This window comes from Cetorhinus maximus, chromosome 16 (genome assembly GCF_964194155.1).
Source record: "Cetorhinus maximus chromosome 16, sCetMax3.hap1.1, whole genome shotgun sequence".
NCBI classification, from domain to species: Eukaryota; Metazoa; Chordata; class Chondrichthyes; order Lamniformes; family Cetorhinidae; genus Cetorhinus; species Cetorhinus maximus.
The window spans coordinates 89,910,035-89,936,709 of NC_135894.1; the positions used below are offsets into that span (position 1 = coordinate 89,910,035).

Below are 26,675 nucleotides of genomic sequence, written 5' to 3' on the forward strand. Positions count from 1 at the left end.
GATATGTACTTGAAAAGGAAAATTTTGTAGGGCTAAGGTCAGAATGAAAACCCTATCAAATTAGTCTCATTCAAAGGGCCAACACAGGCACAATGGGTCAAATGGCTACTTCTTGTGCCTCATGATTATAACCAACAATTTCCCACAGAGTCTGTTCTCGCTAGGGAAAATGCTGAGCAGAGACCAGAACAAAGGGGAAGGAATAGCATACACCAGATATGTGGCTGCCTCCAGGTACAATATATGGAATGATATATGGGGTTGGGTCACAACAGGAGAAACGCAAGAATGGGATTGGGTTACGCAGCGGGAGGGAGAGAGAATGGGATTGGAATACACAGTGAGAGGGAGAGAGAATGGGATTGGAATACATAGTAGGAGGGAGAAAGAATGGGATTGGAATACACAGTACAAGGGAGAGAGAATGGGATTGGAATACACAGTAGGAGGGAGAGAAAATGGGATTGGAATACACAGTGAGAGGGAGAGAGAATGGGAAAAAACAAAAGTTATGCAAAAGCAGAAAATGAAACTCTTCTGTTAGATTTTCATCCCTTACCTTCACATGATGATGAGCATCCAGCAGTATGTTTGCAGGTTTCAGGTCCAGATGCAGTAAGGGTGGGGACATGCAGTGAAGAAAATTCATGCCCACTGCTGTTTCATGAATGATGCGGAAACGCAGTTCCCACGGTAATACTTCTGAGGCCAGCAGTTTTTCCAGGGATCCAGTCTCCATGTACTCCATGACTAGTCCCACTGGATCCTTGCAGATCCCATACACTGGGAGTATGTAACGGAATTTTGCCATTTCCATCTTCTTGGCTTCCTCCAGAAGTTCTGCATTCTCTCTGAAAAACAAAGAATAAACAAACTACAATTCTGATCTGGCATGTGAGTAACGCTTGAAAGAGGTAATGATGGAAATGATGGTCATTCACCTATTTCAGATAAAGGGATGAACTTCAAAGTCAGATAGAATTCAATACAAACTGGTTTACTTTGATTTGTACTTTCTACAACTTAACTGGTTTTAGTTAGTTTGTCATTAGATGCATATAATTCAACCAGATTGTAGCCTGACAGTAAATATCAAACTGATATTCCATAGGAACTCATGAAGGCTCTTTAGACAACACCTTCCTAACCCACAGCCGCTACCACCTAGAAGGACAAGGGCAGCAGACACATGGGAACACCACTACCTAGAAGCTCCCCTCCAAACCACACACTATATATCGCCTTTCCTTCACTGTTGCTGGGTCAAAATCCCGGAACTCCCTTCCTAACAGCACTGTGGGCGTACCTACATCACATGGACTGCAGCGGTTCAAGAAGGCAGTTCGCCACCACCTTCTCAAGGGCAGTTAGGGATGAGCAATAAATGCTGGCCTAGCCAGAAACACCCACACCCATGAATGAATTTTTAAAAAGGAGACAGTGACATAGTGGCAAAACAAAAACAGAATTACCTGGAAAAACTCAGCAGGTCTGGCAGCATCGGTGGAGAAGAAAAGAGTAGTGGCAATGTCACTGGACTAGTAATCCAGAGGGTCAGGCTAATGCTCTGGGGATATGACTTCAAATCGCACCATGGCAACTGGTGGAATTCAAATTCAATTCATAAATCTGGAATGTAAAGCTGGTCATAATATAAATAAATTATGAAATATAAAGATTGTGACCATGACAGCTATCAGCGATTGTTGGAAAAATACAACTGGTTCACTGGTCGAAATTTGCCATCCTTGTGACTTTAGACCCACAGCAATGTGGTTGGCTCTTAACCATCCTCTGAAATGGTCTTGCCCTAACCCTAACCCTAACCCTTGCAAGCCACTCAGTTCAAGGGCAATTAGGCATGGGCAACAAATGCTTGACAAGGCAACAAATGTCTTGCCAGCAATGCCCACATCCCATGAAAGAATTTTTTAAAAAAAGAGATAATGGCCCTGGGGAATGGTGCAGCAAAGATTCACCAGGACGATTTTGGGGCTAAGAGGGTTAATTTAAGGCTCGGCTTATGGCTAATCTTGTATTCCCTCATATGTGGAGGATTAAAGGGTGTTCTAATCGAGCTTTTTAAGATGATTGCAGGATTTGATGGGACGTAGAGAGAGAAACTATTTCCTCTGGTGAGCAAGTTCAGGACAAGTGAGTGCAACTTAGAGCGAAGCCATTCGGGGGTGATATCAAGAAGCACTCCTTCACACAAAAAGCAGTGGAAATCTAGAACTCTCTCCCTCGAAAAGCTGTTGAGGCTGGTGATCAAAGGAAAATTTGCAAACAGAGATTGATAAATTTTTGTTTGTAAGGGTATTAAGATATGTGGAACCAATGTGAGAAAAAATGGAATTAACGACGCCGTGATCTAACTGAATGGAGGAGAGCCCAAAGAGCCAAACAGCCTACTCCGGGACCCCACAGTAAAGTCTATTCCCACCCAACCTCACGTCTGCACAATTACACGTTCCAGCACAGGTCACCAGAAAGAGAATACAAGTTGCAATTAGTCAAATGAATTTGTTGAGGTCAATTGTACATCAGAGGGGAAAACATTTGAACACTACACTCGCCTCCCTAAGCCACATGTTAAATGAGATAATGTAGCCTTAGGCCGAGTATTGAACTGGACTTTGAACTAGTGCAAAAGTTGTTCTGCTACAGTAAATGTAACTAATGATTTACTAGGTAAAGTACCACACAGTTTAGTACTGAACCATTCAGAGCAGAGAGTTTCATATTCTACCCTTGACCTGTGTGGGAGCATCAGCTGCCATGTCCCTATTGGTTCCTTTACCTCTGGTTCAGGACAAAGTGAAAGAGAAAGCCACCAAGACCCTGGTCACTAGCTGAACAGCTCTACTGCAAAATGACTGTACAAGCTTTAGGTATGCTCAGTATTGGACTCTGCCATGGTTCCCCTCAGAGACTCTGCTGACAGTACCCAGTACTGTCCCAGACTGCTGAGGGAGGCAAGGGAGGAGATCGCAGGGGCTCTGACCCAAATTTTTAATTCCTCTCTGGCCACAGGGGAGGTGCCAGAGGACTGGAGAACAGCTAATGTGGTTCCGCTATTTAAGAAGAGTTGTAGAGATAAGCCAGGGAACTACAGGCCAGTGAGTCTCACGTCAGTGGTAGGGTAACTATTGGAGAAAGTTCTGAAGAAGAGTATCTATCTCCACTTGGAGAGGCAAGGTTTTATCATGGATAGTCAGCATGGCTTTGTCAGAGGGAGGTCATGCCTAACAAATTTGATTGAATTTTTTGAGGAGGTGACCAGGTGTGTAGATGACAGTAGTGCAGTTGACGTAGTTTATATGGATTTCAGCAAAGCCTTTGACAAGGTCCCACATGGGAGACTTATAAAGAAGGCAAATGCACATGGGATACAGGGTAATTTGATAAGGTGAATTCAAAATTGGCTTAGTTGTAGGAGGCAGAGAGTGATGACAGAAGGCTGTTTTAGCGACTGGAAGCCAGTGGCATACTACAGGGATCTGTGCTGGGTCCCCTATTATTTGTCATTTATATAAACGACATAGATGACTATGTGGGGGGTAGGATTAGTAAGTTTGCGGATGACACAAAGATTGGCCGGGTGGTTAACAGTGAGGTTGAGTGTCTTGGGCTACTGGAAGATATAGATGGGATGGTCAAATGGGCAGATAAGTGGCAGATGGAATTTAACCCTGAAAAGTGTGAGGTGGTACACTTTGGAAGGAGTAATTTGACAAGGAAGTATTCAATGAACGGCATGACACTAGGAAGTTCTGAGGAACAAAGGGACCTTGGCGTGTGTGTCCATAGATCTCTGAAGGCAGAGGGGCATGTTAGTGGGGTGGTGAAAAAGGCATATGGAACACTTGCCTTTATCAATCGAGGCATAGATTACAAAAGTAGAGAGGTCATGTTGGAATTGTATAGAACCTTGGTGAGGGCACAGCTGGAGTACTGTGTGCAGTTCTGGTCACCACATTATAGGAAGGATGTGATTGCACTGGAGGGGGTGCAGAGGAGATTCACCAGGATGTTGCCTGGGATGAAACATTTAAGTTAAGAAGAGAGGTTGGATACACTTGGGTTGTTTTCGTTGGAGCAAAGAAGACTGAGGGGCGACCTGATCGAGGTGTACAGGATTATGAGGGGCATGGACAGGGTGGATAGGGAGCAGCTGTTCCCCTTAGTTGAAAGGTCAGTCACAAGGAGGCATAAGTTCAAGGTGAGGGGCAGGAGGTTGAGGGGAGATGTGAGGAAAACCTTTTTTACCCAGAGGGTGGTGACGGTCTGGAATGCACTGCCTGGGAGGGTGGTGGAGGCAGGTTGCCTCACATCCTTTAAAAAGTACCTGGATGAGCACTTGGCACGTCATAACATTCAAGGCTATGGGCCAAGTGCTGGTAAATGGGATTAGGTAGGTAGGTCAGGTGTTTCTCACATGTCAGTGCAGGCTCGATGGGCCAAAGGGCCTCTTCTGCACTGTGATTCTGGGATCAGACCTGAATAATAATTACTTGGGTAAGGTGTCATGGAACAGTTTATACAGTGAAGTGATCATCTAAAGATTTGGCCCATTGAGTCATAAAATGTTGTATAGGCACTGAATTGCACATAACTCTTGTTAACGAAGATTCTATCTTCACATACTTTCTCAGCTGAGTGACATCTTGGGGATAAACTATTGAGTAAGAACCATGTCTTTGGTTGAGTTAATTCAGAGACTGTCTGGAGCCAGTAAGGGAAGTTAGATCTCCAAGACAAGATTGTCATATTAAACAAAAACATTCATAGCAACTGCAGCTCAGTGTTCCAGGTAAAAGGAGCCTAATGTAAACTCATGACATTATCGTCAGGTGAGTCAGTAAAAAAATCTGTACGTCTTTGGCATCTTGTACTCAACCTGTTCCGTAGGATTGACAGGCCTATTCGTTCCAGAAAATAATGGAAATATTGTTACAGTCATTCCCTTGTTATGTTAACATGTAGTTTGGCATAATGTGGATAAATTTTCAACAGTGAATGTGCTATTTATTGCTGATAAAGGGATGCAAGTGTCTTGCTTTACACTCAAATTATATATGGCCATGGAGGATCACAATGACATTTATGACTCACTCTTTGAAACAACTCAAGTCTGCACCTGCAAAATAAACAAGGATCTCAATGTCTTCCCTATTCGCAACAAACTACTGTAAGGTAAAGGGCAGAGGTTTTTCAATTCCTCTTTGAAAGAAAGTGAAAAAATCTCAAGCCTATTCAGCCAGTCTCTTAAGGCATTCAACACGGCTGCATTACACATTTGACAAAGCCCAACAACCAAAGAGAACACGGTCATCTATGTGCAACACATCTTTAAGTCATTCAACCCCTTGTTTTTTCACCTTTGGGCCAGTTCAAATCCAGTCTAGAAAAATGGGCTAAAGGCTTCTTGTCTGCTGACGATAAGGGTCCTGTGGGGAATGAGATTGGGTAGTTTCAGTCTACGTGGGCACCTCAGTGCAGACAAACCCTCATCTGGCATTAGGTTTGAGGTTTCTATTCAGAAAAGCCACACGATGACTGAGATATGTCATACAAATGATCTTATGAAGATCGAGTTAAAGCACATTGTTTGGGCAGAGTTAAAGGAGCTTTACTTTCTCATCTACATAATACAGGAGTTCATGATACCTGACACAGGATGTCTGACATTGGAAGCATCCTGTGATACAGCATAAGAAATAGGAGTAGGTCATTCGACTCCTCAAGCCTGTTCACCGTTCAATAAGATCAGATCTTATCTAATCATGGCCTCAACTCCACTTTCCTGCCAGCCCCACATAGCCTTTGACTCCTTTGTAGATCAACCTTGAATATATTCAATGACCCAGCCTCCACTGCACTCTGGAGAAGAGTTCCAAAGATTAATGACTGTCTGGAGAGAAGAAATTCTGCCTCATCTCCATCTTAAGTGGGAGATGCCTTATTCTAAACTGTGCCCCTTAGTTCCAGATTTCCCCAAAAGAGGAAACATCTTTTCAGCATTACCCTGGCAAGCCCCCTCAGAATCTTATATACCTCAGTAAGGTCACCTTATTCTTCTAACCTCCAATGAGTAGAGACCCAGCCTTGTCAATATTTTCTCATATGAAAACCCCTTGCATCCTATACAGGAATCAACCTAGTGACCCTTCTCTGAATTGCTTCCAATGTAAGTATACCCGTCCTTAAACAAGGAGGCCAAAACCAAACCTCACCTGGATGAGGGTCACATTTACAACAAAACAAATGGGATGTAAACAGTTGCTGGATTTTAAATTCAACAAAAAAGGGATCTAAAAGCCAAATCTCTGTTTTTGGTTGAAGTCATCTCACCCAGTACTTAATGGGCTTATGCTCCTGGCCAATGTTTACTACACAACATAAATTAGCCAAAATGGAGATCATATCCAGAGGAACTCCTGGAGGAAATGGAAACGTCACACAGGGACAATAGGGTCTAATGTTCTGAGGCTAAATTCAAGGAACATTGCTATGTCACTGCAGAGGAAACCACAGAATGCAAAACCATTTTACTTCCCCATTGGCACTTTCCAGTGAACAAACTCTCTCTTCCTACTTATTACACCACCCCCATCCCCGTCTTCTTGCCATCACAAAAAGCAGAGATTTCTGTTAAAGCTGAATATCAAGGGGCATTATAAACAAAACATACCTGTATGTCATATAAACGCTTAAGGTCCTACACAACTACCAGTGTTCTGATGAAAGGTCATCGACCTGAAATATTGGCCAGGATTTCCCTATGGCGGTCAGGCTGGGCGGGAGTGGGGGTGGGGGCGTGGAGCCGATTGCCACCCGCGTCGCCATTTTACACGGGCTGACCAATTAAGGCCTGCCCAGCGTAACACAAGGCCGGTAGCACTCAGCGCTACCTGTGCGGGCAGGGGGGGAGGAGGGAGAGTTGGGGCCAGTGCAAAAGAGCGCAGCAATCTCCCTGAGTCACGGAGCTGCCTCAGGGAGATTGAATGGATATTAAAACGATGACAGAAAAGATTTAAAAATGTATTTGAACATGCCCCCTCATGTGACTGTCACATGAGGGGGGGCATGTTTTTATATTAATGAAAATTTATTTTTTTTATTAATAAAAAAGGTTCAGGAAACCCTATCCCACTCGTGGGTGAGACTTCCTGAAAAACATTAAGGCCGCTTGGGCTTTTCGCCTGCCCACCAACCTTAAGTTTGGACAGGCAGCGTTCTTAAGTGCTTTAATTAATTTTTTAATGGCCTTAATAGGCCGTTTACATTTTGGCTGGTGCATAGCCAACCCCGGTGCATACCCGCCAAACGAAATATCGCAATGGCATTGGGACACACGGCCAACGTCATCACGCGCCATTTTAAGCATCGGCGCATTGGGCCCGCGCCCGCACGCCAACCGGAAAATTCTGCCCGTTAACTCTGTTTTTCTCTCTCTACAGATGCAGCCTGACCTGCTGAGCATTTCCAGTATCTTCTATTTTTATATCAATGTAGCGCGGCATCAACTAAAGGCCTACTTGGGGGAAAATCGAGGTAGACTGGCCGGACAACAGCTGGAATCCACCCCTATTTCCATGTTTAGTTCACAAATCTTGCCTCAATCTGCCACTCGCCCCAGAACCCTAGGGTTGCCAACCCTCCAGGATTGGCCTGGAGTCTCCAGGAATTGAAGATTAATCTCCAGGACACTGTTGTATGCAACCCTGGAGAAAAATTATCAGGACATTGGAAACGATTGCTTTTTTCTTTAAATTTTCTTTGAACATTTTTCTTTACCAGATACAGGAATATTGAAAGTGGGGTAAAAAGGCCGTTTGGCTGACAATGGCTGTTTTTTTGCTTTCCAATTGGCGTAGGAAGACAAGGATGGATGTGTTGGCTGGCTAATGGCTGGAGCTTGGGAGCAAGTCATGTGATGAAACCTCCAGAAATACATTTAGTCACAGTGGTATCCCTACCCTTCGGCTTTGGAGTAATAAATAATCCAGGCTTCCTGGAATTTATCTCGACTTCAGTTGGACTGCTCCTGGGTGTCCACATCAGATGCCCCATGACTTGCACCTCAAATTCAATGGCATTTCTGTGAAATTAAGACTCTTTCAGTTGTCAAAAAGAGTGAATGCTCACTCAACCATAAGTCCCAGCGTTTACCCAGTATCTCAATTCCTTCTATTCAGAGGCCAATTTACTTTACCACTTCTTTTCAGAAGAAATATCCAGTTTAATGTTCATTTTACACATCACTGCCCATAATGTGCTCTCTCATAAAAGCTGAGTTAGGACCTAGTTTTCAATAGGCATTTTTCCACCAACAACTTGTATTTATATTTATGTGTCTTTACGTTGGAAGCAGTTCAGAGAATGTTTGCTAGACCAATAACTGGAATGGGAGGGTTGTCTGATGAGGAAAGGTTGGACAGGCTAGGCCCACATCTGCTGGAGTTTAGATGAGTAAGAGGCAACTTGATTGAAACCTTTAAGATCCTGAGGGGTCTATGCAGGAAGCGGAGAGGATGTTTCCTCTTGTGGGAGAATCTAGAACTAGCAGTCACTGTTTAAAAATAAGGTATCGCCCATTTAAGACAGAGATGAGGAGAAATATTTTCTGAGGGTCACAAGTGTTTGGAACTCATCCTCAAAAGGTGGTGGAAGCAGTGCCTTTCAATATTTTTAAGGCAGAGCTAGATAGATTCTTGATAAGCTAGGGGGTGGAGGGTTATTGGGAGTGGGTGGGAATGTGGAGTTGAGGTTACAATCAGATCAGCCATGATCTTAGAATGGCAGAGCAAGCTTGAGGGGCTGAGTGGCCTAATCCTGCTCTGAATTCATATGTTCTTCTGTTACCATAATAAAATGTCCCAGGGAAATTCACAGGAGCATTTCGGAGCAAAATTTGACACTAAGCCACATATGGGGAGATTAGGGCAGATGACCAAAAGCTTAGTCAAAAACACTTTTGAATTACAATCCAATAATCTAACGTGATTCAGAGTCTCTTGGGAGCATCCCCATCTCTAAGTCACACACCATCCTGACTTGAACATATATCACTGTTCCTTCAAGAGTGCTGGGGCACGATCCTGGAATTTCCTACACAAGGACTGTATTGTTTCATGGAGAAAGGCCCACCATGATCTTTGAGCCATTGTCCGAGTTGCTTCCACCCAGCCCACTGAGGACATTATAACACCCAGCCTGAACGCAAGTCCTGCTTTGCAAAGGAAGAGAGTTGCCATCCTGCTCTGTACCTGACCTGCCTTTCATGCCCTATTTTATATTTGGAGGCAATGCTGTTTATATATTTGGGGTATGGCACTTTCCTCTGGGTGCAGAGTACCATGGCCAACTAATGTCAATACCATTAGGGACCATAATGTAAATCTGCCCCCTATGTACCAGCAACGCTACCAATAATGGACTTCGCATCCCTCCCTTCACTAATAGCAGAGGAGGTTGTGATTTCATGTCATTTTTCGAAGATGATGAGGGGAGTTATCACCATTAATCTGGCTAGGATGATAAAAGCAGAAAGTCATGACTTTAGCAAATCTGCAATCATTCTATTCATACAAACGATGAATGACCTTCCTCATCTTTTTCAAACTTGTGAACACCAACATGGATAGCTATAGAACATTGGAAAAAAGACAAGTCATAGACAATGACACTGGGCCATTTTATAATTTTGGTGGGGTTAAATTATTCAATGGTAGAAACTTGATTGGCACAGTGCCACCTTGTTTCTGGAATTGTCTGTTAGGATAATGTGACAAATGTATATGTCATAAGTTACATTTACTTGTTGCTGTCATAACCCTCACCTTCAATGGCAACTGGTAAATAAGACAGCATTTCTCTCTTTGAAAGGGGAGATACCACATGAACAACAATCTTCAATACATAAATTGTTGTTCGCTTTACATTTGGTGTACTTACTAAGTGTCCTGCTGAGTGCAAGACAAAAAGCTTTGGCATGTCTCTTTTGTTAGCAATACTCGAGTTCAGTACTACCAAATTTTGCCAATGCCAGTTTGCATTCAAATTCAAACCAAGAGCCAATATAGCTCAGTCAGCACATGGGTGATGGGTGAGATACAGCAAAACATACCCATAAAGAATGAAAATTAAAGTTTCAAGCCATCTAACCAACATTAATGCCCGTTAGTTCCCACATCTAGGGGCAATCACACCTCAGGGCCAGAAGGTTCTGGGTTTAAGCTCCACTCCAGAGACATGAGCACAAAATCTAGGCTGACACACTAAGCGCAGTACTGAGGAAGTGCTGCACCGTCAATGGTGCTGTCTCTCAGGTGCGACATTAAACAGAACCCATGTCTGCTCCCTCAAGCGGATGCAAAAGATACCACGGCACTTTCAGAAGAAGAATTTTTTCCCCTCAACCAGCATCATTTTCACAGATTATCTGGTCATTATCACTTTGCTATTAGTGAAAGCTCGCAATCTGCAAAATTTATTGTGTTTCATACTTTGTAACAATGACTACACTTCAAAAGTTCTTCATTGGCTGCAAAGCATTGGGACATTCCAAGGTTGCTACAGGCATTACATAAATGCAAAGATAAAAGCAAAATACTGCAGATGCTGGAAATCTGAAACAAAAACAAAAATTGCTGGAAAAGCTCAGCAGGTCTGACAGCATCTGTGGAGAGAAAGACAGAGTTAACGTTTCGAGTCCGTATGACTCTTCTTCAGAACATAAATGCAAGCCTGTCTATCTTTATTCCATTTAAGGAGGTGGAATTGGGGGGAAGTTTTCAATTTTTGATGTGGCTCACCTGTTTTTTTGCTGCTGCTGCAACTAAAACCATGGACTTAATTTCGCACCCTTTCGAGCCAGTGTAATTGTAGGAAATTTGCATGTATGGCTTCTTAACCTTGGGAACAGTCATTATAATGAGCCAAGGACTATTCAGGCGCGGGGATTGACAGGCAAACAAAACATTGAAGGAATTCAGGCAACGTGTAATTACGTGCACAACACATAGCATCTGAATTTTCCGATATGTGCTTTTCACCCAAATTGAATCCAAATACACAGAAAATCATATCCCTAAAGGAGTTTGTACCGAGGAAGCTTTGTGTAAATGTGTTATAGAAATACAAATTGTTAAAAGGTGCAGTAAAGCATCTATTATCCATCTTTCCAATTAGCCATCAGAATCTTAATGTTGTGTGTTCGCCAGTTTGCTGTTTATCTTAAAAGCAAAATACTGCAGATGCTGGATATCTGAAACAGAAACAGAAAATGCTGGAAAAAAACTCAGCAGGTCTAGCAGCATCTGTGCAGAGGAAAACCAGAGTCAATGAAGGGTCATATGGACTCGTAATGTTAACTCTGGTTTCTCTCTGCACAGTTGCTGTTAGGCCTGCTAAGTTTTTTCAGCATTTTCTGTTTTTGTTGCTGCATATCTTGGATGTCTGATTTATCTCAAAAGTAATGCAGAGGTGACACTAGTTCCAAATCTACAACAGGTTTATTTACAATACTTTAAAATACTTCAGAACTTACAGGATTTTCTATATACACATATGGTCACAGCCAGAGTCCAGGTATTCTCTCTGGAAACTTCTGTTAAGTAGCTCTCTAGCGCCCGCAAGCTTAAGCAATCAAATAACGTTACATAGATCAGGGAACTGATTAATAATCAAACAATTGAACACTACACTTAAGTCTAAATCCTCACACAAGGTCACCTTACTGACAGTCCAGAAACAACAATTTCCTTGTCTGATAAATCATCACGCCCAGGAAAGATTAGGTTTTCATTTGCTGTGCTGGGGGAAAATGCTGTACCATAATGCAAGACCAATATCTAGAACTTTCTATCATCTACTTACGATTTTTTAAAAAATTAATACAGAATGTTGACATCATTGGCAAGACTGGCATTCATTGGACATTACCAATTGTCCTGATGAGGCCAAGGTGGTCTGCTTTCCTGAACCAGTGCAATTTCTTTGATACAAAGGAGAAGTTGGATGGCTATTCGAATGGCAGTTAAGCATGAGCCATAATAGTGTGGGTCTGGAGTTACATAGAAGCCAGGCAAGGATGGTAGGTCTCCTTGCCTCAAGGACATTAATACAATTGAACAGCTTCGTGGCCACTTTTACCAGTATTCAACGTTCCACTCAGTTTTTGAGATTCTAAGAGCTGTTGTGTAACTACCCAATACTCACAAACAGGAAGACAGTCTAGCCAGTATTACATTGACAATTTTCAACCATTCCTCTTCAGGGACAGCAACCTCCAGGTGTAGCCCTATAGCCACTTGCTTTCAGTTTTCAATCAGCCTTTTTTTTTTATTCGTTCACAGGATGTAGGCATCATTGGCTAGGTCACAGTGCTGTTAGGACAGGGTTCCAGGATTTTGACCCAGCGACAGTGAAGGAACGGCAATATATTTCCAAGTCAGGATGGTGAATGGCTTGAAGGGGAACTTTCAGGTGGTGTTGTTCCCATGCATCTGCTGCCCTTGTCCTTCTAGGTGCTGGAGGTCGTGGGTTTGGACTCAGCCTTGGTGGGCATCTTGAAGATGGTACACACTGCTACCACTGTGCATCACTGGTGGAGGGACTGAATGTTTAAGGTGGTGGATGGGATGCCAATCAAGCAGGCTGCTCTGTCCTGGATAATGTCAAGCTTCTTGATTGTTGTGGGAGCTGCACTCATCCAGGCAAGTGGTGAGTATTCCATCACACTCCTGACTTGTGCCTTGTAGATGGTAGACTGGCTTTGGGGAGTCAGGAGTTGGGTTACTCACCACAGAACTCCCAGCCTCTGACTCGTTCTTGTAGCCACAGTATTTATATGGCTAGTCCAGCTCAGTTTCTGGTCAATGGTAACCCCCAGGATGTTGATAGTGGGGGATTCAGTGATGGCAATGCCATTGAATGTCAAGGCATTGTCGGAGATGGTCATTGCCTGGCACTTCTATTGCACAGATGCGACTTGCCGCTTATCAGCCCAAGCCTGAATATTGCCAAGGTCTTGCTGCATTTGGACATGGGCTGTTTCAATATCTGAGGAGTCACGAATGGTGCTGAACATTGTGCAATCATCAGTGACCTTATGATGAAGCAGCTGAAGATGGTTGGGCCGAGGACACTACCCTGAGGAGCTCCTGCAGTGATGTCCTGGAACTGAGATGACTGATCTCCAACAAACACAAGCCTTTGTGCTAGGTATGACTCCAACCAGTGGAGAGTTTTCTCCCTGATTCCTATTGACTCCAGTTTTGCTAAGGCTCATTGATACCACACTCGGTGAAACACTGCCTTGATGTCAAGGGCAGTTACAAGCATACCTGTCTCAAAGATTAAGCCATGCAAGTCTCAGCACTCATGGCAGCTACAGCGAAACTGCGAATGGCTCATTAAATCAGTTACCGTTCCTTTGGTCACTCCAAACGTTACTTGGATAACTGTGGTAATTCTAGAGCTCATACATGCAAACGAGCACTGACCCATGTGGAGTTGCATGCATTTATCAGATCAAAACCAATCCAAGCTCGCCCGACAGCTTTGGCGACACTGGATAACCCCAAGCTGATCACACGTCTTTGTGACGGTGATGATTCGTTCGAATGTCTGCCCCATCAACATTCTCTGGTATTATCTGTCGTCTGCCATTCATGTTAGGTGCTACTGCACAAAACCCTTAATTTGTGCACATAAAGCAGGGACAGTTACACGTGTTTTTCACCCACACACACTTGGTGGTGGCTTCAGCTGCCTTGGCTATAAGCTCTAGAATTCCCTCCCTGAACTTCTCCACCTCTTTCCCTTTCTTTAAGACAGTTCTCAAAAGCTACCTCTGAGAAAACCTTTCGTCACCTGTCAAAAGAGCTCAAGGTGGCTGAGTACCTAATTTGGTCTGATAAACATCTTGAGGCAGCCACAGAAGCATTAAGTGTGTTAAAAGCTGCTATATAAACGCAAGTCATTGTTGTTGAACATTGGGAATTTAGACTTGACAAGTTCAGGAGGCAGCAAGCATCTACATCACCCATCAAGCCCACTTATAAAATCACCCCGCCCCCCTCCCCCCACCAACAATCAAAAACAGCTTTTAAATTTCAGCACTGGACCAAGCACACACACTTTTCGCCCACACACAATTATTGCCATTGGCACACCAGAAGCATTGCTGCACCTGCAACATGGTTACATCCAATTGTTTTTTTTCACTGCTGTAGTATAGCTGGTAATCAACAGTAGTCACGCACACAAGTTGAATAAGTAGCCACCACCCACAGGTATACATTAAATTTATTTCCTGTTCTAACATGTCTAATCTCACAACACTCATACCCATTAAACTTTGCCTGCTGTTTCTTAAATCAATCTGCTCGAGTGTCCAAAGTTAGTTTGCATACAGCATTTAACAGTCTAAAATATTGGATCCCCTATGGCTCATTTAGCCAATGCATCACCAAGTGAGTCACAGAGGAGCAAGAATATGCCAAGTTTGATCCCAATTTGCAATGAACTGGCCAATCTCAAGAAAAGGATTGCCCTGATGCAGCTCATCTCCCTTTTAGGGTTTGACATATTCCTGGAGATCTGATTGTGTGACATCCTTTCCCCATGACATTTGCCATGAGTTTGCATATTTTCACTATTGTTCCATGGTTTTTAATGAATCCTATGCAAGCAGATGATATACACCCATTGTAAAACATCGTTATTTCCTCTTTATTTCTGACTCCAAAATTCAGACGTTGATTGCAAACGAGAGTAAATACTTGGACAAAAGCAAAATACTGTGGATGCTGGAAATGGGAAGTAAAAACATAAAATGCTGCAAAAAGTCAGCAGGTCTGACAGGGTCTGTGGTGAGAGAAACAGAGTTAACGTTTCGAATCCAATACAACTCTTCTTTGTAAATACTTGGAGTCTAGCACCTGAATAATAAAACTGTCTTTCAAGATGAAAGAAACAGTGCACGAGTTAACCAGGCTGTGTAATTTGAATAGTACTATGCGGTTTGGTTTCAGTGTTGAATAATATTTGGATCTTTCTTCAGGTAACTTGCAGCATAATCTGCAATGGGAAGATTTCCCTCTACTTATGAGTAATTAGGTCTAACTCCAGGACTGTCACTTACTTCATCTCTTCTGGAGATCTTCCCTCCACAGCTTCCAAACCCAGACAGCCCACTTCTTCCTGCTCCCCAAAATCCACAAACAGGACTGCCCCGTAGACTGATCATGTCAGCCTGTTCCTGTCCCACAGAACTCATTTCTTCCTATCTTGACTCCGTTCTCCCTCCCCTTGTCCAGTCTCTTTCCACCTACATCCACGGTTACTCTGATGCTCTACGTCATAGCAACAACTTCCAGTTCCCTGGCCCCAACCGCCTCTTCTTCACCATGGACATCCAATCCCTCTACATCTCCATCCCCCACCAGGATGGTCTAACACCAGTAAATTTCTTCAAAAACTACTTAATTTACACCATAATACACAATAAGCTCTAGGCAGGTACATCTTTCTTTTGTACAGACTATTCCATCTTCTCTTCTTTGTCTCATGCACATGACTGCTGCTGTATCTGTTATATCATGATATACATCACTATTTCATTATCATAACCACTAAAGCTGTTATATAAAAACTATTAACCCATTATTCTACACCATGTTTAACTTATTCCGTGCATTCTAACATTCTCAACCATAACCTCAAGTAGTTAAATCGCCATTAAACTACTTGAGGTGCAAATGAGTATCGTTGCTGATGGGTCCCAATTGGCCTGATTTCTGCTGATAAAGCTGAAGAAATCCTCATGCAATGACCATGAAATTATCTTCAACTGTCATAAAAATGCATCTGGTTCACTATTTCTCTTTAGGGAAGGAAATCTGCCGCTTTACCCAGTCCGGCCTATATGTGACTCCAGGCCCACAGCAATGTGGTTGACCCTTAACTGCCCTCTGGAATGGCCTAGTAAGCCAGTTAGTTCAAGGGCAAGAAGGGATGGGCACAAATGCTGGTCTTAACAATGACGCCCATATCCCATGAAAGAATAAAGAAAAAGAAAATTCCAGTTCCCTGCCAGTTTTACTGTGTTTTTTCCCTCTCCCAAGCGATTACATTGGCTACAGGTGCAGTTGGGAATGTCATGTGATGCATGGGGCATCATGGTTGTGTGGGGCGGGTTTAACAGACCAGTAAGTCTAAGTCTTTCCCTGTCCATCATTTTCTTGTTTTCTTAAATAGACAATACAGCACTTTTCAACAGTCTGACCTCTCCTAGATACCTGCTAATTTGCACATTAAAGTCCTCAGCAGACTCTTGAAGAAAACTTTCTGCTTTCTTTTGCCATCAGAAAATGTAAATGCTCCTCTACAATTTAGAAGTCCTCTCTTGAAATGTGACTTTCTCCTGTGACATTATAAAAGGTTTTCACTGCGTGCGGTGAATTTTCTTTTCTTATGCAATTATTTATCCTGTGTCAACAGGGTGGAGTACTGTAGGTCATTGACTCCATCAAGCTTGTTCCATCATTCAATTACATAATGGCTGATCTGTATCTCAGCCCCACGTACCTGCTTTTGACCCATCTCCATTGATACTATTACCTGATAATAATCTGTGTATCTATCTCAATCTTGAATGCTTCGGCTCCAGCATCCACAGCCTTTTGGGAGAGGAGAGAGTTCAAGATTTGTGTGTGTGTGAAAGAGTGTTTTCTGATTTCACTATTAAATAGGCCAACTCTAATTTTAGGAATACATGTAATCATGCAGCACAGCTAAAGCGAAGTTCCAAATGGCATTCGAAAGGTTCCATACAAGAGACATTTTGCTAAAATTAAAGCTCACGGAATTAACGACCTGGTTAAGAGATTGGTTAGGCCGAGAATAAGGAAAGAGTTAATGGGTATGTACTTGAATTGAAGAGGAAGTGACTAGACGTGTCCCACAAGGATCAGTACTGGAGCCTCAATTATTCAGTACGCTAGAGCAGGGAAAAAGGAGCAGGGAAAAAGGGCAATCCGGAGTAAAAATAATTGATTGGAGGAGGGCCAATTTCAATAGGATGAGAATGGATCTGAATGGGCCAAGATAAATTGGAAACAAAGGTTGACAGGCAAAAAACTGTAACAGAACAATGGGCTGTTTTTAATGAGGAGATGGTTGGGGTATAGTCATGGTACATTCTCATGAAGGGAGAAAGGTAGGACAAACAGACACAGCTCCCTGGATTACAAAAATAGATAGAGAGTAAAATGAAGTAGGAAAAGGGTGGGTGTGACTAGTTGACAACACAACTGAGAACCAGGCTGAATATAGAAAGCTCATAGGGGAAGTGAAAAAAAATAAAGCGAAGCAAAGAGAGAGTATGAGAAGAGACTGGCAGCTAAGATAAAAGGGAATCAAGAAGTCTTGTGTAGGCATATAAATAGTAATAGGAGTATGGCCAATTAGGAATCAGAATGTAGATTTACACATGGCTGAGCTACAAAACAAATACTTTTTATCTGTCTTTACCAAGAAAGAACATGCTTCCAAAATCATATTGAAAAACGAGGTGGTTGAGAAACTGGATGTTACACCAGTGTTCAAAAAATGTGTAAGGATTAGCCCAGCAACTACAGGCCAGTCAGTTTAACCTCAGTGGTGGGAAAACATTTAGCAACAATAAGCTGAGACAAAATTAACAGTCACTTGGAAATTAAGGAAAGCCAGCATGGATTTGTTAAAGGAAAATCACGATTAACCAACATGATTGAGTTTTTTGATGAGATAACAAAGAGGTTTGATGAGGGTAATGTGGTAGTGCAAATAGATTTTCAAAAGGCATTTAATAAAGTGTAACCTGACAGGCTCATCAGCAAAGTTAAAGCCTATGGAATAACAGGAATAGTGGCAGCATGGATACGAATTTTGTGAGCAACAGCAAACAGAGTATTGGAGAACAGTTGTTTTTCAGACTGGAGGACGCTGTGTTCCCCATATATTGGTATTAGGACCACTGTTTTTCTTGATCTATATTAATAGCCAGAGTTTGAGTGTACAGGGGCACCATTTGGAAATTTGCAGATGACAGAAAACTTGGAAGTATTGTGAACTGTGCAGTGGATAGTGATAGACATCAAGAGGATGCAGGCAGGCTGATGGAATGTGCAGACACATTATGGATGAAATTCAATGCAGAAAAGTATGAAGTGTTACATTTCAGTAGGAAAAACGAGAAGCGATAAGAAAAAGGAAGGAATGCTCAAGTGGGTGCAGGGCCTGAGACACCTGCCACCTATGTGTACAAATCGTTGAAGATAGCGGGTTGAGAAAGATTAATAATGCATTCGGGATCCTAAGTTTTATAAATAGAGACATAGAGTACGATGCAAGAGGGTTATGCTGAACATTCATAAAACATTAGTTCAGCCTCAATTGGAGTATTGCATCCAATCCTGGGCACTGTACTTCGTGAAGGATGTGAAGCCATTTGAGAGGATGCAGAAAAAAATTATGAGCTGGTTCCAAGAATGAGGAACTTGTGTTATGGGGATATATTGGAGGAATTGGGTTCGTTTCCCTTAGAGAAAGTTGAAAGGACATTTGATAGAGGTGTTCAAAATAATGAGCGACCTAGAAAGAGTAATTATGGAGCAACCCTTCTCATTGGCAGAAAGGTCAAGAATCAAGGACACCAATGTAAACTGAATGCCAAAAACACAAAAGGCACAGCAGGAAAAACTTTTTTTAAAACACAGCAAACAGTTAAGAGACAGATAAGGTGGAGGCAGATTTAATTGTAGCTTTGAAAAGGGTATTGAATAATTATCTGAAGAGAAAGAGTTAGGGCTGCAAGAAAAAAGTGGGGGAGTGAGAGAAGCTGGCTTGCTCTTGCAGAATATGGATGGACACAATTGGCTGAATGGTTACAGCACAGAATGAGGCCATTCTATGATTCTATGTTTGTCAATAACTTAGATAATACAATGAGAGCCATATGTCCAAGTTTGCCAGTGACATGAAATCAGTGGTGCAATAAGTAGTGTAGAGAAGCGGTCTGTCCGCAAGGAAGACCCAAACCTCCCTGTCGCTTGCCATTTTAACACGCCACCCTGCTCTCTTGCCCACATGTCTGTCCTTGGCTTGCTGCATTGTTCCAGGGAAGCCCAACGCAAACTGGAGGAACAGCACCTCATCTTCCGACTAGGCACTTTACAGCCTTCCGGGCTGAATATTGAATTCAACAACTTTAGATCTTAAACTCACTCCCCCATCCCCACCCCCTTCCCGTTTCATCCCCCTCCCTTTTGTTTTTTCCAATAATTTATATAGATTTTTCTTTTCCCACCTATTTCCATTATTTTTAAATCTATAACTGTAATACCCTGTCGTCAGTCTTCCCACCCCACCCCCACAAGAGCTGTACCTTGAGTGTCCTGCCATCCATTCTTAATTAGCACACTTTCTTAGATAATTTCACCACCTTTAACACTCCTTTGTTCCTTTTGTCTGTGACATCTTTGATTATCTGCTCCTATCACTGCTTGCTTGTCCCTACAACCACCACCACCCCCTCAACTTCTCTCTCCCCCCCCACCCCGCCCCACCTTAAACCAGCTTATATTTCACCCCTCTCCTAACTTTACTCAGTTCTGCTGAAGGGTCATGAGGACTCGAAACGTCAACTCTTTTCTTCTCCGCCGATGCTGCCAGACCTGCTGAGTTTTTCCAGGTAATTCTGTTTTTGTTTTGTATTGTAGAGAAGAGCATATTTGTACATTAAGGGAGTGGGCAATACTGTGGCAGATGCATTTTCAATGCAGGCAAGTCTGAGTTCATTTTTATTGGACCAAAAATTAGATCAGAGTATTGGTTTTAAATTGTGCAAATCTAAGAACAGTGGAGATCTAAAGATATTCAGGGGTCCGTGTACACAAGTGGCTGAAATGTAATGGTCAGGTATGAAAAAAACCCAAAAGGCTAACATTCCATTAGCTTTTATCATCTAAAGGTTGGTAAAAGGGTTTAACTCTCTCCCATGAAAAGCAGTAGATGCCAGCTCAATTAATGACTTTAAATCCGAGATCAATAAAGTTTGTGCTGTCCAAGGCTATTCGAGGATATGGGACAAAGGTATTGGTGTAGTAAGGATATAGATCAGCCATGGTCTCATTGTATGGAGAAACAGGCCTAATGAGGATGAATGGTCTACTCCAATTCCTAAGAAGTTATTCGGCCCATTGAGCCTGTGCCAGCTCTTTGAAGCGGCAGTCCAAGTAATCCATTCACCCTGTAAATCTTTCCCCTTCAAGTACACATCCAATTCCCTTTTGAAGTCAATTATTGAATCTGCTTCCATCGCCCTTTCAGACAGTTCATAACTTGCTGCATAAAGAAAAAAAGTTTCAAGTCGCCTCTGGTCTTTCTTAAATCTGTATCCTTTGATTACCCATCACTCCGCCAACGGAAACAGTTTCTCCCTATTTAATCCATTAGAACAATTCGTGATTTTGAACGCCTCTATCAATTTTCCCTTTAACCTCCTGAGAGCAATGCTAGATCCTCTACTCTCCACAGGTAACTGAAATCAGTACCACTCCGTTAAATCTCCTTTGCACCCTGTACAAGAGCTTGGCCTCCTTCCTAAAGTATCGTTCCCAAAATTGGACACAAAAGATGGCCCGATAGTGATTTACCGTTTGGCATAGCTTTCTATCTTTTGTACTTCATGTCTGTTTATAAATTCAAAGATCTTGTGTATATATATTTTTTAAAAACAGCCTTTTCGACCTGTGCTGCCTCATTCAAAAACTTGCAGTTACACCCCCAATTCTCTATGTTCCGCGACCCCATTTAAAATTTTCAGTCATTTTGGTTTCCCTTCTTTCGCTAACATATTGAATCCCTTCATCACTTCAAAAGCCTCAATTGGCTCATTCCCTTCCTAAACTTGAGGGAAAATAACTTACTGATTAAAATCTGGTTGCTCAAGTAGCCAGAATTAAATCAACTGAGATTTCTCAATGGGTTGGTCAGGGGAGGTTACAGAAATAGGGGAGGGGCAAGCAATGGAGATTTGTAAACAAGAATTGGAATTTTAAAATAATCAAGGTGTTGCTTAACCAGGAAACATAATGGACATTGTGCCAAAAGGAGGAGATATTGGGAGGTTGGCTAAGAGCTGGGTCAAAGTAGTAGGTTTTAAGGAGCATCAAAAAAGAGTGGTGGGGAGGCTGACAGGTGGTGGGCTCTTCAGTTCTGTTGTGGGGGGGGTTTGAGCTGCATTAGTTATTTTTGAAATTGATAGCTTTTCTGACTTTTATATGTAGGCACTTGTAGGAATCGAATGATGGCACTCCTGTGGCATTATCTTTCTCAGTGGCGCAGGATGGTGCAAAGTAAGCTTAGAAGTGTTATTGTGATGCATCATGCAAGTGGTGCATGCCTCAGAGTTGGAGGAGAGTCTGGAGTTGGGACCCCGCTAGAACAGCCCGCCCTTCTTCTGATTGTGGCACTGTGGCGTTAATGTCCAATTGAGCAGAGGTACTTGGTTTAATAACACCGCCAATGGACAGCAGCTCCAACAATCCAACTTTCCTATCATCTGGATGTAATTTGTGCCAGTCGTTGATAGCACTCTACAGAAAAGGTCTCCCTTTTAAGAAGAAGAATGAGGAGCATGTTCTCTCTGAGAGTGGTTGGTCTGTGGAATTCTCTTCCCCAGAAAGCAGTGGAGGCTGGGTCATTGAATTTACTCAAAGCCGAGTTAAAAAGATTTTTGATAGTCAAGGGTATTGAGGGTTATGGAGGGAAAGTGGAGTTGAGGCCACAACCAGATCAGCCATGATCTGATCGAATGTTGGAGCAGGCTCAAAGGGCCAAATAGCCTACTCCTGCTCCTAACTCCTGTGTTCCTCTCTTCCTGTGTAGAAGGTTGAGAGTTCGAGTCCCACTTCAGGACTTGAACAGAGCAATCTAGGCTGGAGTGCCCGGGCAGTGTTGAACGAGTGCTGCCCTGTCAGCAAGGTACAAAAGATCCCATGGTACTATTTCGAAGAAGGGGAGAGTTATCCCTGTGGTCAGCACTAATATTTATCCCTCAATCAACATCACAAAAAGCAGAAACAAAAAGCTGGTCATCATCACATTGCTGTTTGTGGATTTGCAGTACATGCACAAATTAGCTGCCACTTTTCCCACATTACAACAGTGACTACACCTCAGGAGTACTTCATTCACTAGAAAACACTTTGGGAAGTTCTGTGGTTGTGACAGGCACTACTTAAATGCAAATCTTTCTTTTTAATATCAATTGGAGAAAGCCCAGTTAACAACACTGAACATTATCTCTGTAGCCTGAAAAATCACTGGTGAGAAATGTACAAAGCACTCGATGCATTCTGTATTTGCATTAAGTTCTTTTTAAGTGGAAGTGTTAACTCATTTCATTTAACGTTAACAACTCAGTTAAAATAGCAGACGGGGGGAATTTTATATAAATGCAGTGAGCATTTATATGACTGAACTTCCTGCTTCGTGCCTTAAAGACTTAGGATCTCACCATCAGGACACATAGGGATCAGGGAATGGAAGTAGAAACCTGATTAACTTTATCATTTTTAATTCAGGAGGTGGGTGGGATGGGGGACAAAGGTCACCAATCTGAAATGTTAATTCTGCGTCTCTCTCTCCGCAGATGCCGCCTGACCTGTTGCATACTTGCAGCGCTTTCTGTTTTTGTTTCAGATTTCCAGCATCTGTAATATTTTGAACAAAAACAAAAATACCTGGAAAAACTCAGCAGGTCTGGCAGCATCTGCGGAGAGGGATACAGTTGGCATTTCGAGTTTGTATGATCCTTCATCAGAACTAAGGAAATAAGAGAAATGAGGTGAAATATAAGCTGGTAGAAGGGGGTGGGACAGGTAGAGCTCGATAGGGGGTCAGTGATAGGTGAAGGCAAAGAAGAGATTGCCAAAGATGTCATAGACAAAAGGACAAAGGGGTGTTGACCAGCTTATATTTCACCTCATTTCTCGATTTCCTTAGTTCTGATGAAGGGTCATACGGACTCGAAACGCCAACTGTATTCCTCTCCGCAGATGCTGTCAGGCCTGCTGAGTTTTTCCAGGTATTTTTGTTTTTGTTCTAGATTTCCAGCATCCGCAGTTTTTTGCTTTTATCGGCAATACTTTGATTTGCCTCAGCACTGATGGTCTGAAGAATGTCATGAGTCACTGATCAGATGAACAGTTAGGGGAATTGCCATGAGTACAGGCTCAATCATCACTTGGCTCCAATGTGTCATTCCCACTGTGCGTGCTAATTTAACATCCTGACACTGCTGAGCTCAGTTACCCACCTAGGAAGCATATCATATAACTGCCAAGTCTGCTTAACAGACTAGCTGGTAAAGGCACTGCCCAGTGAAGGGAAAGGCAGTCATTCAGTAGTTATCTCTGGGTCGAGGGAGACTGTTTACAACAGATCTTACAAGTTGATGTGAAACCCATTATCATTTTGTCATGTGAACACAATTATTTGTTCACATGACGTTGACATCGCTGCCCACCCCTAATTGCCCTGGAGGTGGTGGTGAGCTGTCTTCTTGAATACAACTGAATGGCTTGTCACCTGGAACCACATATAGGCCAGACAGGGTAAGGACATTGGTAAACCAGATGGGTCCAAAAGATTCATAGCCACCATTACCGATAGGAGCTTTTTATTCTGGATCTAACTAATGAATTGAATTTAAACCCCCACCTGCCACAGTGAGATTTGAATCCAGATTATCGATCCAGGCTCTGGATTACTAGTCTAATAACATAGCTACTATGCTACTGTACTCCCTGAGCAATGATGTCATTCTGCTTAGAGTGGATGACGTACAGATCTTCATAAAGCTAATGAAGGCCGTTATGCCGAGAATTAATGGAAAACCATGAAGAAATTTTATCCATCATGCCGGCAATATTCAACATATGAGAAATCCAGACTGTGAATTAGCCGAACAACCGATATTTAACTTCCAAAAGAGCTAGCAATCAAACACCCGTGCACGAGTGAACACCTCAGGATGCTTGTATTTGAATTGAGTGGCTTAGTCTGTCCCTCAGATATCTGACCTGTGTCGGGAATAATTCTAACCTCTGAAACAGGTGAGTTTGGGCTGGATAATAAGTTTTTTTAAAAAAATTAATTTCAAACCAAGGCCCAACAAGCCTCGGCCCCGTCCTGTTCCTGATTATATCGAAGGCAAACTTCTTTTATTCAGGAACCATTGTGTCAAAACAAGTTGGGCTATTCACCGAGTAATTCTGTTCTCAGTCAAGGCACAGAAAAGTAAAGAGGGCTGGAATCTTCCATTCTGGAGTCTAAGTTCAGTGATGGGTGCAGAAATGGGAGTGATTCCTGCTGGGGGCGGGATAGCTGACCACACGTGATCTTGCACCGTTCAGCTAATTGAATACGCATCAATGAGGAGCTCGCTGATTCTCGCAGCGGGGGTGGGGGGGGAGTGGGGTGGGGCAGGGGGGTGGTGGAAGAAAGAAAGGCAGGAAGTTGCTGTCCCTGCAATCACCTCATGGGCTTGAAGGTCCGGGTGCCATATTTAAAGGGCACCCAGGAAGCCTGCACCATCCATTCTACCTTTTCCCGGCCACTGCTCCACCCTTCCCCGCTAACCTTCCCTCCCTTCCTTGGTCATCCTAAGTGCAACTTGCACGGCCAACACCTTGCCTCAAGCATTAGGGAGCGTCTGTAGATGCCAACCCCAAGAGGTCACTGCAGTGGCAACTCGCCATTGATCATTGAAGAAGCCAACCTCGCCAGGTGCACACTAGTTATGTGCAGCCATAAAAGTGAACGTTCTAATTTCTCACTGGTTGGGAACTTAATTTGGAGGGGGACATAATTCTGACGAGCTGGCCTTTTAATGAGCATGTATGGCATCCTAATGCATGCAAAAGGAATTCCCAACGTTGTTTGTCAGGAAGTTTGACCTGCTTTTAAAGTCCCGAGAACAGAATTGCTAAAGTTCAACCCGCCATCGGGAAACTGATTTTTGGTGTCACACTAAATCAAGCCCGCCAAACATCCCACTGCTGGTGGGACTGGAAGATTCCACCCAAAGAAACTAAAACCCTGATATAATCATAAGAGAAGGAAGAACTTGCATTTATAGTGCTTTTCATGACTTCAAGATATCCCAAACCACTTTACAGCTAATGGAGTACTTTTCGAAGCGTGGTTGCTGTTGTAATATAGGAAACACAACAGTCAATTTTTACACAACAAGCTCCCACAAATAATAATGTGATGGTGACAAGACAATCTGTTGGTAATCTCCGCAATTTCTGCCTATACGTCCCTCGGCACCCTCGGATGCACCTATCCAGACTTACCCTAATTCAGGCCTTCACTACCTCTAGACGTGACTATTCCAACACGCTCTTGGCTGGTCTCCCACGTTTTACCCCCTGTAAACTTGATGTCATCCAAAACTCTGCTGCATGTGTCTTAGCTCACATCAAGTCCCATTCCCCGATCACCCCCATGCTCGCTGACCTACACTGGCTCCTGGTCAAGCAACGTCTTGAATTTAAAATTCTCATCCTTTTTCAAATCCCTCCATGGCCTTATCCCTCCCGATATCTGTAATCTCCTCCAGCCCCACAACCCTCTGCGATATCTGCGCTCCTCAAATTCTGGCCTCTTGTGCATTCCCAATTTTAATTGCACCACCATCGGGTGGCCATGGCTTCAGTTGCCTCGGCCCCAAAGCTCTGGAATTCCCTCCCTACGCCTCTCTACTTCTTTCCCTTGCTTTCCTCCTCTAACACACTTCTTAAAACCTACTGCTTGGACCAAGTTTTGGTTATCTGATCTACTATCTTCTTATGTGGCTTGGCATCATACTTTGTTTTATAATACACCTGGGAAGCGCTTTGGGACATTTCATTATGTTAAAGGTTACGATAAGTATACGTTGTTGTTGTTGTTGTCGTATCTGATTTAAGTACTGCCAGCCTTCCAGCACTTTCTCTACCTAATTTTATCTCATCCAGCATTTCAGCAACTTCCTCATTTAGCTTTGGCAAAGCCCTCTTCGTTGGTAAATATTGATGCAAAATACTTATTTGGTATGTCAGCCAAGCCCTCTGCCGCCAACAGATCTCCATTTTGGTCCAATTAATGCCTGTAAGGGATCAAAAACCCTCAACCTTGGTATTATTAGCATCGCAATCTGATTAACTCGGTTTATCATCCTTCCATGCCTCTGACACAATTTGCACCAAACAGCTAGCTGTTAGCATAGCTGAGCAAAAGCTTGATCAAATTTTAAAAAGAAGCTTCTTCAAAGGAGGAGAGAGAAGTGGGGAAGTATAAGGAAAGAATTCCAGCAGCTTAATAGTGTGACAGTGGAAATCAGGGCCAAAAGGCAGGCTCCAACTATCACACAGTTGAGAAGTCCCCAAGGAACTTCAACCCCTTCCTTGGGGTCTTCAGACTTTAGTTATTTCCTCGTCTTATTTCCAAATCCCTCACCTCAGCTGCCTATCGGCCCAGCCCTGGGATCCTCTCCCTAAATCGCTGAATCACAAGATACCGAGTTCAAGTCCCACTCCAGGTCTTGAGCATCAACATCGAGGCTGGCGCTG

The 26,675-nt window shown here is 43.0% G+C and overlaps 1 protein-coding gene across 1 annotated transcript in view; it reads right to left on the reverse strand.

The window, feature by feature from the left end:
• Positions 1-26,675, reverse strand: part of ripk4 (receptor-interacting serine-threonine kinase 4) — a 45,976-nt gene that overhangs the window by 14,496 nt on the left and 4,805 nt on the right. The window contains exon 2 of the mRNA XM_078560328.1: positions 560-851. Within this exon, the coding sequence (XP_078416454.1) occupies positions 560-851 (292 nt within the window). The remainder of the gene's footprint in view (positions 1-559; positions 852-26,675) is intronic.